This window comes from Sinohyriopsis cumingii, chromosome 4, assembly GCF_028554795.1.
Source record: "Sinohyriopsis cumingii isolate HCF-2022 chromosome 4, ASM2855479v2, whole genome shotgun sequence".
Lineage (NCBI taxonomy): Eukaryota > Metazoa > Mollusca > Bivalvia > Unionida > Unionidae > Sinohyriopsis > Sinohyriopsis cumingii.
In genome coordinates, this window is record NC_142964.1 from 103,423,014 (window position 1) to 103,443,750 (window position 20,737).

Consider the following 20,737-nt stretch of genomic DNA (forward strand, 5'->3'; position numbering starts at 1 on the left):
ATACAATAAAACGTTTTAACAAAGGACACTCAAATGACCTTACAATTATGTCATGTGGGCTAATCTTTTTCACAAAAGAGACTGAAAATATACATGACGGGGTTCAAACATGTTCTTTTGAAGTAGGTGTCAGTTACACTGAGGAGTCAATTAAGGCAGGCTTCCATGTACCATATTTACCACATGTTTACATGAAGAGTCCAAAACAAATAAAAAAGCTAAACCCGTGCAACATATTCCACATCAAAAATATCTAGCTACTGCCTGGTCAAATAGCATATCAATTACACTTTGTGTGCATGGCAATGAACATACCTAGCAATTTCTATGGGTTACATGTAATTTGTATGTTTTTTTCTTTTATTGTCATCAGTGTATGGCAGTACAACTGTTTTGTACGTTTTTTTTCTTATAAAATGTTTTTAAAAGTTTTAAAATTTATTTGGTGTAATTTCTGGAAGTCTGGACCTATATTTACCATGCAACAATGACAAAATGGCAACAAATCCTCTTCTGTCCATCAGCCCAGCTGTCTTGACACTGGATACCAGGACCATTGTGTCCAGCTTGTTGAAACATGAGAACTGGGTGAAGTCCCACTTCAAAAGCTCTCTGAAATCTTTGGAATATTTCAAACGAGTTGGGTATCCAACCTCCCATACCTGAAAGTAATGTACAAATATCTTTGAATGTTTTTTACTGGATGAGATGACATCATGTGATCTGAAATGATTCTTCCTATTGCCTAGCTGTAACAGTATTAACTTTAATGTGATATTATGGTGTATTCTTTGTGGCCAGATAATAAAAGGTGCCATTGTCAGTATTCTGAACAACTTAAATTTCAGTTCTGTATCTAATTATGTTGGTTGGTTGGTTGGTTGGTTGGTTGTTGTAGGGTTTAATGCCATTTTTCAGCAAATGATAGACTATACATGGCGGCCAGTATTAATGATTTAATTATGTAATGAAACAGTTAAAATTTGTTTGAGTACTTATTATTTTTATTGAGTGAATTTATAAAGATATCATAAAGAAGGTTATTTAGTGGTCCAGACATTATAGTGGCTCACTAGTCTAAGATGGAGAAAATAAATCCTGTCAAAATGATCACTGTGTGAAAATTTGGGGGAAGGGGAATCATTATTGAGCAGTCACCACTTTTGTTCATAGAAAATGATAAGATGCTCACCTTTCTTATCATACATAGGAAAGTGAATCAACAATTAATATATTTTTTTCTGTGTTCAGTCAGTCTTTGGCACTGACACATAAACTGAATAACAAAGCGGGTTCATATCATCTTATTACTTGTTATGGTTTGTAATAGAACATAACTGCATGTCAATTATGGGTCACCATCCAAAAGCATTTGTTCTTCAATATTGTTCCTTCTTTGAATAGTATGTAAGAAATATTGATCAGGAATCATTATGATGTTGAGCAGTCAAAAGAAAGCACTAAAAGGACAATTACTGCTGGGAACAGAAGTGTACTGGCTGTCCGTGCTAAAATGAACGCCACTTCCTGTCTTATAAGATCAAATTGCTAACTTTATTGACCACTATTTCGCATCTGTCAATGAAATAAATACTACAACTACTATTAATAATAATACAGATAACAAGAGGTCCAAATGGGCCCAATATCTCTCACCTGGCAAACATAACAGCTGACTATTTCACTAAGCAGGCTTATGTAGCATTGTTAGAACACAACCTAGGTATACTATCTCCCAAACAATATATCATGTTGATTTTACCTATTTTATCATATCCTAACAAAACTTTATTCTAAAGATAATGGCATAATATGCACAGTCTCCTGCACATAATCAAAGTCATTCAAGACCTTGATATCGATCCATTTTCCAAGTTTAATAAAAATTTAATGAGAAATATAGTTCACAGAATATAGAGAGGTAACAAGCACAGCAAAAAAGATGCAACAATTACATTTCAAATCTGATTAAATATTTGGATTTAAAGAGTTTCAACAAACTCTGTCAAACAGATATAAGATTATCTCATTAATACGTGTGGAAACTGTTCACTTTCAACATTGTCAGAGGTACTGATGATACTAACCCTGATTCCAATTCTGATCATAACTGGATAAGAATCATTGCTTCTCAAGTGGTAATTAAACTCAGCCAAGATAATGAAGATACAAGCATATATTCCAAGTCTGATAAGAACTGGATCAGAAATACAAGCTCTCGAGTGGTTACAAGCTCATTCTATCAAATGCAAGATTAATATGCATGCCCATTATTGAATCCATCCAAAATCTTGATGATATAAGCCCATATTTAAAGTGTAATCAAAAAAAGACAAGAAATGTGGCATTCAGAGGGGTAATAACCTCAGCCAATGACATACAAGATCAACTAATCAGTGTATATGGATCTCACTTATTATCAAATCTGTCTGAAATCTTAATGATATAGACATATATTCTCAGTTTGACCAAAAATGGATCTGGAATATGACATAAAATGATATCCAAAACTAAGTCATTAATATACAGGAATCTATTTCATTATCAAACTCATCTGAGATCTAACTCATCTAAGACCTTAACTCATCTGAGATGTCAAATCATCTGAGATGTAAGTAATATATTCCAAGTCTGATCAAAGTAAAACAAAATATGGTCTCTAGTGTTGTTATGGGGTCAAGTCATCAGATACAAGATCACCTCATTAATATGTTTGAATTTTGCTCATTAATGAACTAATCCAAGATTTTGTCAATATAAATCCTATTCCAAGTTAGATTAAAACTATACTCCAAAGTGATAACAAGCAATTTTTGATGGATTAACATATCAGACACAATTCATTAATAATAATAATAATAATAATAATAATAGTAACAACAAATATTAATAATACTAACAACAATAATACTCTTTATTTAACCAGGATGATACAATTACTTCCTAAAATAGTTTCTTAAGTTTATGGTCCTTTATGAGAACATATATGATAAGTATTAGTTAGACTATAGAATAGTAATGCAATATTAAGTTTTCAAAGCAACAATTAAGTATGCAATATATCACAATAATACACATACTAAATTGCACAATTCAAAGGTCACTATCAAAGGAATCAGTATACTGGTACAGTAAACAACGTATTCACCTCAATACGGGTATATAACTATATCCTATATACTGTACTCATGATTATAGCATATCTCTCAACATGGGTCTATAACTATATCCTACATACTGTACTCATGATTATAGTATATCTCAACATGGGTCCATAACTATATCCTACATAGTGTACTCACAATTATAGTATACCTCAACATGGGTCTGTAACTATATCCTACATACTGTACTCATCTTTATAGTATATCTCAACATGGGTCCATAACTATATCCTACATAGTGTACTCACAATTATAGTATACCTCAACATGGGTCTGTAACTATATCCTACATACTGTACTCATCTTTATAGTATATCTCAACATGGGTCCATAACTATATACTACATACTGTATTCATGAGTATAGTATACCTCAACATGGGTCTGTAACTATATCCTACATACTGTACTCATCTTTATAGTATATCTCAACATGGGTCCATAACTATATACTACATACTGTATTCATGAGTATAGTATACCTCAACATACATCAGTAACTATATCCTACATACTGTACTCATCTTTATAGTATATCTCAACATGGGTCCATAACTATACATTACATACTGTATTCATCATCACAGTATACCTAAGCATGGGTCTTCAACTGTATATTACATACTGTACTCATGGTTATAGTATACCTCAACATGGGTCTATAACTATATCCTACATACTGTACTCATGATTATAGTTTATCTCAACATGGGTCCATAAATATATATTACATACTATATTCATGATCACAGTATACCTTAACAGGGGTCTATAACTATATCCTATATCCTGTGCTCATGATCATAGTACACCTCAACATGAGTAATTAACTGTATATTACATACTGTACTCATGATCATAGTATACTTTAACATGGGTATAATATTGTATACTGCACGCTGTACTCATGATCACAACAAATGTCAACACAGGTCTACAGCTGTATACAACATATTGTACCCATGATAATAGTACACTACAATACAGGTCTGTAACTGAATACTACATACTGTAGTCATGATCATAGTACACTTCAACACAGGTCTATAACTGTATACCACATACTGTACTCATGATCATAGTACACTTCAACACAGGTCTATAACTGTATACCACATACTGTACTCATGATCATAGTACACTTCAACACAGGTCTATAACTGTATACCACATACTGTACTCATGATCATAGTACACTTCAACACAGGTCTATAACTGTATACTACATACTGTACTCATGATCATTTTACACTTCAAAATGGATCTATAATTGTATACTAAATATTTTTTTGTGCTCATGATCACATTACAAGTCAGCCTGAATGGTTGCCATGGTTTTCAAAGGCACTCTTTTCAATTATGCAACAAACCATTTTGTTTTCAGTTCGACATATTTCTTTTGCCTAAATTTGAAAAGTTGAATTCATTTTCTTTATGAACAATTTCTTTCCTTCCATGGTATAGAACACATAGCATGATTTTTGGACATCTTTAGTTTAAAAAAACATTCTTAGAAAACACGTCTTTTACTGAATACAAAACTATTGTAGAAATGGTAACTTTGTAGTTACAGCTTTAAATGGCATTTTAAATTACTTTTAATAAAAAGATTTAAGCAAATTTTCAAATTAATAGATCATACATTGTTCTTACAACAAGATAGAATACTCTTTAGTAAGAAAGTACTACATGAGATTTAAATGAGATTCTTCTCCCAGTATTTTACTGCCCAGTCGGCATCCATCTCCCCATATGCCACAGTATGGCCTTAGGACCTGAAAGACAGGGTGTATAGGATACGACGCTGGTTAGGTTGGTTTTTTCTGTGGTTTTTTTATATATAGAGAAATGTTAAGCATGTCTTGGGATATCACTGCATAATTTCCAACATAATCAGACATCATGGAAGAGCAAAAATAGCCCATGATAAAAACCTGTCAAACTTTCTGGCCACTTTGACCTGAATAGTACTGAATCACTCCCCTTGTTTCCTATGTGGAATTTTCATGGGGTTCGACTTGGCTCAACTCTGTTCAAGCTCTTAAACAGAACCTCAATGAAGCTGGCCTCAGCATGCATCTTGAGTTAGCTGTATGTCCTTTTACTGGATCTGAAGTTCCATGGTTCTAATGATATAACCAAAACTGCAAATGCTATCCATGGCCAATCAGAAAGTGGTCATCTGCTCTCTTCTTCCTTCCACATGTCAAGAGTGGAAGTGATGCAAAGCCCAGTCCACCATCAAGCTTTACTCGAGCTGTGGATCCTGACATCATTTATCTTCCAATTAAGGCAGGAAAAGAGGGCGTAACCCATCAAGCCCAAGTGTTGTGATTTAAGTAGGCAATATTCTCACATATACTGAATTATTACAGGATCATATACACATAGTGATGATTTCCACTCATAAGATTCGAGCCATTTCGATAGTTTTTCACCTCCAGATATAATAGAAGCTGTTGGCATGCACAGTAAACATTCTCAGGATTTCATCTCCAACAAGTAGCATAGCAGAGACAGTAACTGAACCTGGTTGGTCCAAGTACTGAGACTCAGATAACCACCAGATCCATTTCAGGTCACTACAGCCTCCACAACAAAAAAAAAAATAGATTTGGTTCCAAATGCTGAAGGTTTGATGCTCATGAATTTTCTCCTTTTTTTACCTGTTGTCTAATGTCCAGGGTATCCAATCTGAGAATGTTTTTGACGAAGAAAGTAAATTATAGTAAATTATATTTCTCCAAGAATACTTACCTGGTCACAATATCATTAAACTCTCCCACACCTTTCTTCAAATGCAGGCATCCTTGCTTATGTATCACTCAGCTTAAACTGGTAAACAATCAGTTCTGGGTAGCCATCTACCAGTGGTAAGGGGAGGTGATAGGTAAGAGTTTGTTTACTTTTTTAATATGATAAACGGATGGGAAAGCTGATATTCCATCTTTTCTGGAATTATGGATCCAAAACATAGCACAGCTTATTTCTTAATGTAAATGTGACTGAGTAAAGATTATATGAGAACCATAATTTACTGACCGAGAATGCCCTATGCCTGAGGCTTGTACACCACTCTCTCGATAACTCAAGCCCTGATAACTCGCAAACCCGCTTATAACGCAGGGTAAGGCGTGGATCCCATTTTTTAAACCAGAAAATACTCCAAAAATTGATCCCTATTTGTTGAACTTGAAGAAAATTGCAATCAAAATTGGTAACGGAAACTCTGATGTATTGCTCGTTTTATCATCGGAAATGGTAGATAGGACCTGGAAATTTTAATCAACACTACAAAATATCAAATTTAAAAATAGGTCATACAATTTTTCACATTTTCTTTCCAAACAACAATCCTAGTACACCAAAATTAACAATATGTAAGGAAATTTTAATCAATGAAAATGTCACGCCGAGTGGAGGTAGTACTTTAATAAATAAATACAAATTAAATAATTTTTTATCAATTGAAATTTGTGTTCTACTTCTATTGTTTAGTTCCTTTTAAGTGTAACTGTCGAAACTGCAATGTGTCCTCTTGTAATTAAACATAAAATGAGTCAATTGACCGTAACAGCTATGTCCGTGAGCATTTCTCTGATAACCTAATTAAGTGCCGACCATGTTTTGACAACTGACTTGTGGAAGTATTTGTTGTTTTGTTGCATTGAATCAAAAGCTGGCCTCCTTTGTATTATCATGTTAATTATGTCTTTTGAATCAAATAAAGGAGGTGGAACAAAAGAAACGTTAAAAGGCACGAAAATAATACAAACTTAAAATCTAGCAGCCCCAGTTGTATGTAGGGTGAACTGACTTCATTTGATCAATCGAACACTTATAAATGTTATTGTGTATGTAACATAAACTACCTTAAATTAACCGACTCTTTCACAACTGTTATCAAAGATAACAAGGCACCCAAGCGAAATGAATACTTTGTAAAATAAAGAGCTTGATTTCACTGATAAGGACCATTGTGGGCAAGCGAGCTTCAGAGAATTCTTGAACTTGCACTTAGAGATATCCTCAAGGATGATAAAAAGTTTTATTATTACTTCCAATGAAATCACGACATCAATAGTGCACTAACTGAACAGCATAAAAATTGTCTCACGAAATAAATGTCGCATATTTTTGAATAAAAGGAATCTTGTTTGGTGGTGTATCAACATTTAGTCTAGTTCCCTGCTCTGTGGACTCCCGATTCGGCAGGATACTTTTAAACACCACTACGGGAACCAGACTCATCAAGAAAACAAAAAGCAGTGACAAAATGCATGTTAATTATGTCTTCTGAATCAAATTAAGGGACCTAATTTAGTACTAAAATATGAGGGCAAGAAAACGTTTAAATGAGGCAAATGATTCTTTTGATGTCATTTGTCCTAGACCTGGTGTTTGAATTTGTTTTCCAGAGCACTGATTTAGGGCAAATACCTAATACTATAATCAACATATGTCCATACCTTAAGAGTTGAGTCCTTGGAAGTTGTACTGAACAGGTGCCCTCCATGTGCAAAGCTGACGTGCAGAACTTCATCAGTGTGTTCAGTCAGTGTCTCGCTCAAAATAAGAGGGACCTGATAATGTATTCTCTCATACTCCATGCGCCAACTGTATCGATCCGCTGGCAACATGCAATTCCTATTATTTACTGATCGTCGCAATAGGTTCCTCCACAGAGTTTCATCATATGCCACCCGCTTCCAGACCTGAGAATGAAATGCATTTTGTACAGAAAGGAAATTTAACAGTAAAGTATGTCTCTTTGAAAATACTTACCCAGTCATATTAATGTCAGGGAATTATGTCTGCTACCTAAAGAATCCAGCCCTCCCCCATACTTGAAAAGTCTGTCTATATTTAATATAAACAAAGGGAAGTAACTTATACATATTACCTCCCCTTAACCCCAATATGAGTCATTCCATATACAGGATATTGTCCGTTTCAACTTTTGCACTGTTGGAGGCAGGATGCTTGCATTGGTGAGATGACTGGAAGGGATTTATAGTAATGTGATTGGACAAGTATTTTTGGAGAAATATAATTTCCATGTCAAATACGATAACCAATCACATATACCTTGGGAGTATTGGGAAGAGGAGAAGGAAATGCTGAGCATCCAACCTCTACCTAAAAGCTTCCTGTAGGGTCAGAAGAACTCGCTCCTTTTAAGGGTACACCTCTCCTAATGATAGAGGACACAACTGAAAATAAGTATATAAATATTCAAGGAACTACACTGTGGTCTCCTGCACCTAATAAATAATTTCCAAGCAAAGGGTTTTCTCAGGTAAATCCAGCAAAAGTTGACAGGTCCTACAGTTGCAGTTGTATTACGATTGGTGTTGTCTGGTGGCTGTCTGGGCTGCAACCAAGGAACCAGCTAGATTCAACACCATGTTCTGTTAGGCCATTTCACACAAACAGAGGAAAATGTGGACTGGAAATACCAACCATATGATTCAATAATATCTTTCACTGAGACACTGCATTGAAAGGCAAGGCTCATAGAAATAGTTTGTATTTCATAAGCCAAAATCCTGTTCAGACACACCTGTTCCTGTGAGAGATCAGAGCATACTGACTGGATGACTCCTTTTGTCAGGACAATAACACTTGCAAGGTTTTGTTTCCCTGGTTTTAGTGGGAGGGAAAGCCTCTGGCATCCAAACTGGATGGACTTCATTCACTTCAGATAAATTTGGAAAGGACACACTGGGTTATATAAACAAAGGGAAGTAACTCATACATATTACCTCCCCTTAACCCCACTATGAGTCATTCCAATCAACAAGAAGAGACATAAAATTATTTTCTGGTTGCTAGTTGATGGAAGCCTGTTCTAGAATGACTGAACCATCGGAATGAAACTACAGTAGTTTGGATCTGCGGACAGAAAATGGAGCTTGCTTACTCTCAATGCAGAAGCCAAGGCTATCAGGAAGCATAACTTGTATGATAGTTGCTTCAGGGTCAGCAAGCAAGGCTGGGATAGTTAAAAGTTGGTTAGCAAGGCTGACAGATCTTTCTTATGACTAATGTCAAGGCAACCATTATGTCTGCATATGTCAGAAATCATGGAGTGATATTCCTTAGTTATTAGTACTAGCTCCTTACTTTCAAACAGGAAAAGAAGTGAGCAAAATGGGGATTGAAGGCTGAAAGTAGTGTAACAGGATTCACACAACAACAGTTTAAAAAAATGCACCATATCCCCTCTAATACATTTAAAGTGGAGGACTCTCTTGCTGATGAGATCTCCACTACTGAAGACATTAGTTTTTCTGCACAAGGCCTGTGGACAAAAACCATGCATGAAGCAGAAGTTTCTCTGGATATGAGTGAAAGATCTTGACTGCAGCTGTTTGAAAAGCTTTGGGGTCACTAGGATTTTTCTGTGAACATCTGTTGTCAAGGAAGTGCATGATTTCCACTGAGATCTTTATCCGCTGATCTAATGCACATGAAATTGGATGCCCCTGCAACAGGGCCAAATCCACTAGTGAGGAAATAAAAACCAATTTCTATATAAGTTTTGAAGTGGAATTGAACATCTGTTTGTCCACCTTATAATTCAGATGGGAAGACATTTAGGCAGTGAAATTGTTGACAAGGCTAGATACATCTGTATGAGAGGTGTTGCTGTGCAACCTGCACCAATATAGAGAAAAGGTGTCTGGTAATTGACTTGCCTAAAAAAGAGGCCTTCTTGTTACCAGGATTGTTGATTTTTATCCGATAAGTGACTAGCAATCTTCAATGATTTGGGTAAAATTCTTAAGGATGGTTGTACATCATCTTTAACCTTATATGTGTCATTTGTAACTGGCACAGGGAGATATCCTGTAGAGGGTGGGATATGAAAAATTTCTTCTTTGGCAGCTTTGAAATTGAATTCAGCTCTTTCAATGGCAGGATAAGACTTATCAGGAGACACTAAGTCTGAGAGGTTACTGAACTGATGTTCTTTCTCCAGTCGGTATGTTCTGGGATATGTCATACCATATGGTAAAGATGCTGCCACCTTGACAACATGCACTGACAAAAATCATCTGAACTAGAAGGCTAAGAAATTTGATCTAGGGATATTCTGGACCACTTGAATACTAACATGATGGTCTGGTATGGCTGGTTGGGCTGGCGGGAATGGCATGGATGGCTGGAGCAGAACAGATAGGTGGGTGGGTACAGCCAGCCAGTATGACAGGTTAGATTGCTGCACTTGTGTGCACTGAACCAGCATTACCCTTGCAGTAGGGTCAGTTGTACAGATGGAAGGACAGCTAGCTGGCCCATCCAGGCAGGAAAGTGATTATGAAACATCACTGCTGATGGTATGGATGAATGGTATGGATGAATGATGTTTGAAAACTGATTCCACGCTGTATCTACTTTGTCTGAGTGGCAGGACAGTTCTGTCAACAGCAGGGACTGCAAAACATATTACTGTGGTCAGCTTGTTGGTTGGAGGGCTGGACTGGTAGGTTGACAGCCAAAGCAGTTAATAAATCACCATACAAATCATGTTGGTCAGATCTGTTAGCAAAATATAAAAAAACCACCTCAGAAATCCTCTCTTCATTGCCTGTATCATATATTATTGGGATGCCAGACTTACACAGTGGGTTGCCTAGATTTGTAAAACACAACTTCATCATATTCGCTAATCGACATTCTTGTTGACAAAGCTTTATGAGTCATATTGATTACTCTTGGTTCGTCTGCAATACACCCTCTGTATGATGCAGTTTAACAGGTGGAGAGGGAGGCATTCCAACTAAACTAGAAACAAGTCTGAAAGAGGGTTTAAACTTAAAATATTTTCAACACTAGAGTCAGATCAAGCCCTTTTTCCTTCCAATGAGATGTTTTTGAAGAACACTGGACTAAACATCTTCTGTCCATAAAGACCACACCTTAAAGGTTTTGGACCATAAGCATTTAGTGCAAACAAGGCAGTATTTGTGATAGTCCTCCATCACCTGCATTATTTACAGTTAATATCCACGTTGTCAGACTATCATAAAATAAAAAGAACAAAACACACCATGCGTAAACACAATCTGAGATAACGACTACTGAATATCAAATATGAATGTATATTTCCATTAGTCATTCTAAGTAAACAATAGTCTGTGAATGGAAAAACAACAGCTACTTATCAAATTTAACAAAGATAGAATGAAACAGTAATTAAATATACACTGATAATATTGTAAATATATCATAACATTGAGAAAATATGTTGGAATATGCGAACCTTTTAATAAGAACAGCTCTAGTGCAGTACTATGTAGATATACCATGGTACTACCAATGCAAAGACAGCATATGAAGCAGTAACTAATCTGCACAAAATATCTGAAATTTCACCAAAAAAACAAATAATGTAGTGTGCATTTCCAAAAGAAAAAAATCGGGGCAAAGACAAGGTACAGTAGGATTGTTTGACTTACTGTACCACCCAAAGAGACAGTAGGATGGCTAACTGAGAAAAAGAAAATAGAAATCCATGGATTCCACTGGACAACAAATTTTTACAAAAGTCATGTTACTGAAATAAAATTAGTCAATTCTTATCAATTTTTATGTGCTGAACACGAATATGACAGTCAAATTGCAAAATTGGCTCTAGTTTTTTTGTAATCTGCAAGAAATTAATGTTTACATAACGAAATGCATTCCAATAGTAAAAGGTCAACTGTAATAGCCTACCTATAAAAAATCAAGTCATTGACTACATCTTAGATTTCTTCGCCTGTCTCTTGTACAGCTGTTCGGGAGCATCTCTGAGGAGTGTCCAGCAGTAGTCAGCCAGCATTGTAGTGGACCATTTTCCCTGGTATCTTTGTTCCATTGTTGCGATATCTTGATGAAAACGTTCGCCGTGTTCATCACTAACAATACCACAGTTGCTAGGAAAGAAATCCAAATGGGAATGAAGGAAGTGAATCTTTAGAGACATATTGCAGCCAAGTTTCTTATACTTCATCAACATGTCTTCTACTAGTTCCTTATAGTTTTCTGCCCTAACATTTCCGAGGAAGTTTGTAGAAACTAGGCGAAAAGCATTCCATGCTTGTTTCGCGTCACCTTCCAGCAAGTTGTTGAACCGGTCATCTTTGAAAAGCTCTCGAATCTGAGGACCCACAAAAACTCCCTCTTTAATCTTTGCTTCGCTGAGTCGAGGGAATTTTTCATGCAGGTATCGGAATGCTGGCAAAGTCCGGTCAATGGCTTTCACGAAGTTCTTCATCAAACCTAGTTTGATGTGAAGGGGTGGTAGCAAGATTTTCTGAGCCTCAACCAGAGCTGGGTGTTGGATATTCTTCTCTCCAATGGCTACATTCTGCCTGTGAGTCCATTCCTTCCTCATGTAGTGCATTTCCCTTGCTCGGCTATCCCACTCGCATAAGAAACACATGTATTTTGTATATCCTTGCTGCAGTCCCATTAAAAGGGCAACTACCTTCAAATCACCACAGAGGTGCCAGCTGTACTTGTTATACTCAATGGAATTCAGTAGCTGCCTTAAGTTATCGTATGTCTCTTTCATGTGGACAGCATACGCTACTGGAATAGATGGAAGAATGTTTCCATTGTGCAAAAGCACAGCCTTGAGACTCAGTTTCGAAGAGTCCACAAATAGTCTCCATTCTTGTGGGTCATGAGTGATTTTTAAAGCATTCATGAGGCCCTCAATATCGGAACAGAATATCAGATTACTTTCCTTTCTGAAGAAAGGCTCCAATTGCTGGTGGCGCTTTCGATATGCAGTAATTGTGACATCTTCTTCTAGAAGATTCCATTGTTGGAGTCTTGATCCTAGCAATTCTGCCTTGTTCTTTGATAAGTCCAAATCACGAATCAGGTCATTTAGTTCTTCCTGTGTTATTCTGTGTGGGGTTGATGATGCACCACAGTGAAAATCTGGATCACTGCATGCTGATGGACCAGGAGAAGAACAGGTCGACTCACCTTTGTCTTCGTCAGATGAATCAAGAGAATATTCTGCTGGAGGTTCTGGAATAGGAAGTCCCTCACCATGTGGAACTGGTCTCAATGCAGACGGAATGTTTGGGTAGACTATTCTCGACTTCTTTCGCTTCGTTATTCCGCCGGAAAGAGGAGGAACCAAGCAGAAGTAACAGTCATTTAGGTGGTTGCTTGGCTCTCTCCACACCATTGGGACTGCAAACGGCATTGATGACCTTTTGCAATTCAACCACTGTGAAAGCTGTGTTGTACATGTAGCACAGCATATATGCGGAGCCCAAGGCTTGTCTTGGTCACCAACCTTGCATCCGAAGTAAAGATGATATGCCTTCTTCACTTGAGAATTGATACTTTTCTTCTGGTTGGCAAATGTCACTTCCCCACAAATATAGCAAAAATTGTCCGCGGTATTAACACACTTTTGAGGCATTACTGTTCTTTATTGTACGTAAATGGATAAAATAATAAGTTTTATGTAACAGTAGCTTGAACTGTCTCGCACAACGTCTAAAATATTTTAAATGCTGAACCTATCTGATTGGGCTTTATATAGTACACTGCTTACGTCAGCTTCAGCAGCCGCCTGGCATTAGTATAATAGGCCTACACATGTATAGTACACTGCTGACGTCAACTTACTTCAGCAGCCGCATGGCATTAGTATTGCATTGCATCAGAAAATGATGCAATCAACTGTGGATGATGTGAGCATGATGGTATTATGCAATGTTACATCATTATTCCGGATGTTGCTGCAGTCCTACTGGAGAAATTTACACAGTGAAACATAGAAAATGAGGTATATGAATATCTTCAAAACGAGAGCCAATACAAATTTTTCACGGTTATATTTGTGTTCGGCACACCAAAATACTACAGATTAGGGCCTTTTCAAGTCAGTAATGATTTCACTGTTGACCAGTGTTCTCAGAGGCCTGTTGACAATCTGAAGCAAAAGTAATTTTTTGTCCATATCTGGCCTCATATCAGGTCTATGTAGCACCACTTAGCAACGTAAGGGGAGGTAATCTGTAAGAGCTAATTCCCTTTGTCTGCACAAAACACAGAGAGACTTTTCAGGCCTATGAAAGGGTTGGATTCCAGAGATAGCATTAGTAATTCCCTTACGTTAATATAATTAGGTACTGTATATGAAGAAAAATGAGCAGTTACTGTCATGCTTAAGTCTAGAAAGCCACATGTTACAAACCTCTATTGGTAATTTACCATTTATAAACAAAACTTGGTATAAACTACAAAATCAAATGAAAAATACAGCACGTTATTCACTCCTTTGATTTAGAATAATCCTTTGAAACATGGTACTGTACATTTTTGCACATTTCCATATTCCTTATTCTTTTGGATGCTTTTAAGTAACAACAGTAAACAAGATAAACAGCACCTAAATGATATGGACTAACATTGATAATAATATGTTCTGTTTCTCCCTTTACACTGCTTAAGATGTGTTAATCAATGCAAATTCGTAATCCTTATAAATGAACACAAGAGTTGACAAAGCCTGGTAAGTAAATCACCTTCAAGTAAATGTTGGATGAGAATTTTATTTCTCAATTACTCCCATAAGGTGGTTTGACAAGTGCCAAAAGCAATGACACTATTAAGATAATACGTTATACTGAATATGCAGGTCATGCCCTTTAGATAAAATGAATCCTAGTTCATCCAAGGAAATCAAAGGATTCATGAGTGACAAAGAAAATATTAGGAAATTTCTTAACTGTCGCTGGAAATGATGATGATTATTATTTTCACTGATACAATTTTTTTTGGTTTATTTATGATTAGATTATCTTTTGAAGTGTTACTGATTCATGCATCTCTTGCTAAAGGAGCAAAAAGAAAGTAACAAGTAATACTGAAAAAGATGGCATCATGCAACTTTTCAGGAAGGAAATGTGTGAAATATATTTTTAGCTAGGGAGAGCTCTGACTGTAGATGTGTATAGTTTTTATTTGATCTTTAAGTAGTAAACTGAATGTCACATCACACATGAAATATATGATCTTCAGAATTTTACACTGTTAAGTAAAACTGTTCTCCTTGCATATTTTCTAATTTTACAACAACGACAGCATGACAGTAATAACAATAACAACAATGTGCAATAAAGATCTGATCATGATATGCATTTAAAGTTTAAGTAACCCTACCCCCTAGAATGAAATGGAATTTTCTGAATACTGGTGGGATTTCATGAAGAAATAAAGGTAGAGCTTGAAAATATGATGTGCAATGTGCAAATTATATAAATTCGGTTGCTTTTATCTTGATTTTTTTTTTGGAATAAACATGAATCCTACAATCATGCATTCTATAACTGGACAGAAACTTTAGTAAGAACCTTGCAAACACAGGAAGCATGACAGAGATTTGTTGCATCTAAAAAGGAGAAGATGTCAAGAAGGATGGAATCTGTTGTCTCCTGCCAGATGCTTGTGCATTCTACACCAACATCTTCTCCATCTTCTATCTGTGTTGGACTCCTACAATGAGAAAATGGTATACATGCGTATACAACGTCAATGTTTTATTTTATTCTTTAAAATTATATGAGTCAAATGGTCACACAAAAAAAAAAACACAACAAAAAAAACAGAACTCATTAATAACTGATCCTCTTACTAATACTTTCCTGGTTTCATTAGTTACTTAATAATTTACTTCTTCACACATGATTTACCTCCAGCATATATTTGTTTCAGTATTAATATTCTTTTAACCAGTTCCAATTTAAAATATTAAATTTAAGGTAATTAAAATGCTGAACCTGAATAATAATGGCAATTACTGATAAAATATTCCAAAACTTTAAATGATAACCCTTCAAGTATTTTTTCTTAAAAAAGCTACTCGCATCTGACATTTATAAAATTGTTCTTTTAGAAAAATTTATGCTGACAAAAGACATTTTACTTTTTCAGTGAAAAAGGTAATAATAATTTTTTCAGGTCCAAATAGAAGGTAAATACAAATTAAAAACACCATATAGATCATACTGATACAGTACATTTTAAAAGCTTAATCTTAAGGTTTACAAATATATTTGTTCACTTTTTGTAGACGTGTGTAATAATATCATGGAAATTGAAACCAATACAACATTGGATGGATACAAAAGATTTCAATAATAATAACAGTGCTCAAAAATAATCTGAATGCCAGACACATGGGGCCCCTCTAATTTCAGATTGGGTCCCTCCTGTATTTTAAAGGAAGTGGTTGTCTGGCTTATTGAGAACAAAAATCGCTTGTGAAAACTTCAATCGTGCTGATGACATGCAAAATTTATTTTTAAGCTGTTGAAAGACAAGTAAATTATTAATATTAATCCCATGTATGTCCTTACCCTTATGAAGATCATCTACTTATCATACCTCTCTCAAAGGTGAAGCAGGTGACCTATGAATGGGGAACAGGTTGCCTGGGTTACCTATAATTAGTGTTGACTTGGCTTTAACACCTGATTCTATCGGTGGTAAGGAAAAAAAAAAATTTTTCAAGGCTGTCCATTGCACACACCATTTTTACAATTCAAATCTAATGCTTTTGAAAACCTTTTTTGTTTTTATTTATTTAAGAAAAGGAATTTTTTTTCTCACATTTTATCTATGGAAACCAGTTAGAACCATCTACTAGGCATTGGAAGTGTTCCAGCAGTCATTCCAACCAGTGATTAGTAGCTAAGTAATGGGATTAAGACTAACATGTATGCACAACAAGCTGTTAACTGATAACGTTACTGTTTTAATCTGGACAGTTTTAGCCAAATGTGGGATGCTTTTGAGGTATAATAAGTAACTAAGGTGGGCCATAATGACTTTTCAGTGTCTGGCAGACCCAAAATGAATTTAACACATTAACCCCTGGAGGTTTTTGTTGTTTTCGCCTGAAATTCGAGTAGGAAACACATTTTGAAAGCTATTTCTGAATAGATCTGAGAAAGAAAAAAAAAGTCCCAGGTGATCTTTCAATAACATACTGCCTAGTTGTGTTAGAAACATCGTTTTTCATTGGCTATTTGGCTCACACATGAGCAGAAGGGTAAAAGTTAGGGTTTTCTTTGCTTATTTTGCTACATGGAGCCATTATTTTTGTATCAAGACCACTCTTTATTCCAAATTCCCATCTTATCCTACTTTTTGTAAAGGTTCATCTGTCTGTTTGCAGTTCATACTGGTTTGCCTTAGATCTCAGAGCAAAGAGTCTAAAATCTGGACACAAAATCGGATTCCGACCATGGGTGAAGTATGGGTAGAAAAAAAATCAGGTAAAAAAAATGAGGTTTTTCCCTCTGTATTCTGTAGTGCAACTAGATATTCCGGATTATTTGGTATCATTGTTGAGCTACATCTGTCTACCTTTCTATAATACCACCCACTTTAGTGTATCATGCATGACCATGACGTTACAGAGCTCGGCAGTAGGCTACTACCTCCTGCCACGTTAACTCACCGCCAGGGGTTAATGTGTTAAGAAGTAACACTTACGTACATTAGTATCTTGAGTTTTTTGTTGTTGTTGTTGTCTAGTTTAATTGCTATTGTGTTATTCAAGATGTTTCAAGGTAAAGTTCAATACATAATAACTGAGCTGTTCCTTGCTCAAGCTTAAACAAGTGTAAATGCAACACTGGTTGAAGAAATTAAGTGGCACCTATGAACAACATCAAAAGTGTAAAGAGAAACTGTATAAAGCAAGACAGATGCTAATGAACATCAACACTAATGATCTGATAAGAAAGGAGGACACTGAGAGCAGATGGACAATGAATGACATCAGGACATGGAGGAAACAATTGCTTTGCTTGAAATATTTTGTGATCTGAATAAAAACAAATGAATGAAGTTTTATTATTTCTTTTTCTATTGCAAGTTCAGCAACTGCAAAGATATGTGACAAATAACACCCAAAAGTAGGGTAATTTTGGGCATATGGAAACGGGAGTCAGGGCTTGTGGAATTTGATTTTTTAAAGTGACCATTTCAAGGTCTAAATTATTAATAAAATTCTTTGAGCACTGAATAAAAATGAATGCAAGTTTATGTTGTAAATCCTCAGTAATAACTAGTGTTTTCATTATTTGTTGAAATTTGTCACAGATATGTGTCTTGATCATAAAAAGAATTCATTATGAAGGTAACTGCCCTCTTGAGTGCACAATTTTTATACTTTGAGAGTTGTCTCAAGTTTGAGCCCAAGGTACAGCCTAACTATAGATGAGATTAATTTGGTACAATCACCTTTAGGTATAGTTTTAAAGGAAAAAATCATACTTGGTGTTTGTCATGAATGACCAGACAGTAGGGCTACTTTAAAATTTGAAGAAAAAAAAATAATAATGAACATAAGGCCAACTTTTGGGATCTGAAGATACTGAAAATCTAAGCTAAGATTCAAATTCCACAGATCACAAAATGTAGTCTAGTACATTTCAGCCTCATATCTGTATATTACAAAAACATTACCAGCATTTAAAAAACCCTCACTTGTAAGTTGATGAATTTGCAAGTCAAAAAAGTAAGCTATCCCTCCTCACTTGAACTTCACGAGTAACTAGAATGTTTTAGTGAACAAAGTTGCATGCAGCCTTCATTTACATAGATGGAAAAAGGGCATGGAAATCCAAGTTAGTCAAATGTGAATTTTTTTTTTTTGTATTTTGGGTGTTCTGGAATGACCCAGTATTATCATTATTAGTCTCAAAATAATATAACTGAGCCTTATCCATAAAACAAAATTTTTATCTCATGAAATGTTAATTTACATTCATATGCCATACAATACAGCACCATGCTATACAATAGACTAATAAATCCATGTAATACTAACTGGCAGCAAACAACCAACAGCACAATGTACAATTCGATGGAGTACAGCCTCCACTCACATGGTAACAACTTTGCATTGGAGGCAAACAACCATCTCTGTGATAGCTCATCAATTATGATGAGAAGATAAAAATTCTTTATCAAAGACTACCTAGTCCATACATCTAAATTAAAATGTAAAGTAAAAGTATTTTAAACATAAAAGATCATATATCTTACAGACACATCTACAATAATGGACTAAACCATGCATTGTAAAGAAATGAAATTATATAGCACTTTTAAAGAGTAATTTGTTCCATTTATTAATAATATGAGAATTCAGATGACTGTCATAGTTCCACAGAGATTTCAAGATGCAGTTCTTACTATTAGATTCAATAAGGCTTGAAAAAGGTGGGATCAGACTTCCGTATGGTGGGAAAAAGCAGACCGATAGATCTGTCCCTTGACCAAAAACAGACCGATAAATCTGTCCCTGTATTGATACTAAGAAGACCGTTAAATCTGTCCCCATGCTCCATCACGAGTCTAAAATAAAAATATACATTCAGAAAAAATTGTACTATTTTTTCTGATGGTCGTTACCAACGACCCGTTTATCGGTCTATGAAGAGGGGTCAGTCTAAATAAATGAACTCATTAGATGTGAACCGTCCGAAATATATTTGTTGCTGAACGGTCGTTTATAACCCTACTGTACTGTACTGATTGGAGAATTGGTCTCTAACCAGTACAGTAAACACGCTGGACTAACACCAAGAGCACAGTAGGTCTGCAAATGCATTCTCTCTTTTGAATGTGCAGATTGGGATAATATCGTAATTTCTATTATATATTTTATATAACTTCATCCAACCTTCGTTCCCCAACACACAAAAGCGGCATTATGTAAGCTTATTTGACAATCTGCCTGTCAAAGTTCAAACGTCATTTTGAATCAATGAAGTTGTATATCATCCAAGGAACAGAACAAAGATATTCCGAATAGAAAAAACTGGTAGTCTGGTTCCCTGCTCAGTATGCTCCCTGCGTTGGGCAGGGAACCAGACTAAAAAAACTGGCTGCGTCTGAAATAATCGTGAGTCCGTAATGGATTTCTTGCTATCTCGGTAAGATTTCTGGCATACATACCATATAGGTAATTTGCGAGGCATCTCATGTACTACGGAAAGAATTACAAAAGTCTCGTTGTCTTCATCTGTAATTCGGGACTACAGTATATCCCATGCTTGATATATGTCATCAATTCAACATTAAATTTAAAATAGTGTTGTGTTCTTACTTGTATGATAGCAAATGTTAGCACTTCATGTATTTCGCACTTCCCCTGATGTTAAATTATTCTAATGATTACGATTTACACCGTGGTATGCAGAGTAAATGAGATCTGATGTGTAGAATGATCAAAGTAAACAAAAATATAGCTGGAAAGGAAAGAATATTGAAAATGAATGATGGAAGAAATAAAGATTAATAATAACAAACACCTGACGGTTTGAAGGAAACTTAAAACAATATTGCAAACTACAAACATATGGATCACAGATGCTACGGAATCGATCTATTTCCGCCCTTCTTTAATGAAATAACTTTAACTTAGATGTGAAAACATTGTTCCTGGATATTACGAAGTGAAAATTTAAGGGGCACTTAAGGTAGTTTTTATTTTTTAAATTAATCCTCAAATAATCCTAAATGTCCTATCACAAA

The 20,737-nt window shown here is 35.5% G+C and overlaps 1 protein-coding gene across 2 annotated transcripts in view; it reads right to left on the reverse strand.

Annotated features, from left to right (window-relative positions):
- Positions 1-19,972, reverse strand: part of LOC149801811 (F-box/WD repeat-containing protein 5-like) — a 45,899-nt gene extending 25,927 nt beyond the window's left edge. For both annotated transcript variants that reach the window (XM_089956166.1, XM_089956165.1), the window contains exons 1-4: positions 19,884-19,972; positions 15,538-15,679; positions 7,633-7,878; positions 479-662 (exon numbers count right to left, since the gene is read on the reverse strand). In XM_089956166.1, the coding sequence (XP_089812292.1) occupies positions 479-662; positions 7,633-7,878; positions 15,538-15,679; positions 19,884-19,912 (601 nt within the window). In that variant the 5' untranslated portion in view covers positions 19,913-19,972. The remainder of the gene's footprint in view (positions 1-478; positions 663-7,632; positions 7,879-15,537; positions 15,680-19,883) is intronic.
- Between the last annotated feature and the right edge of the window lie 765 nt (positions 19,973-20,737).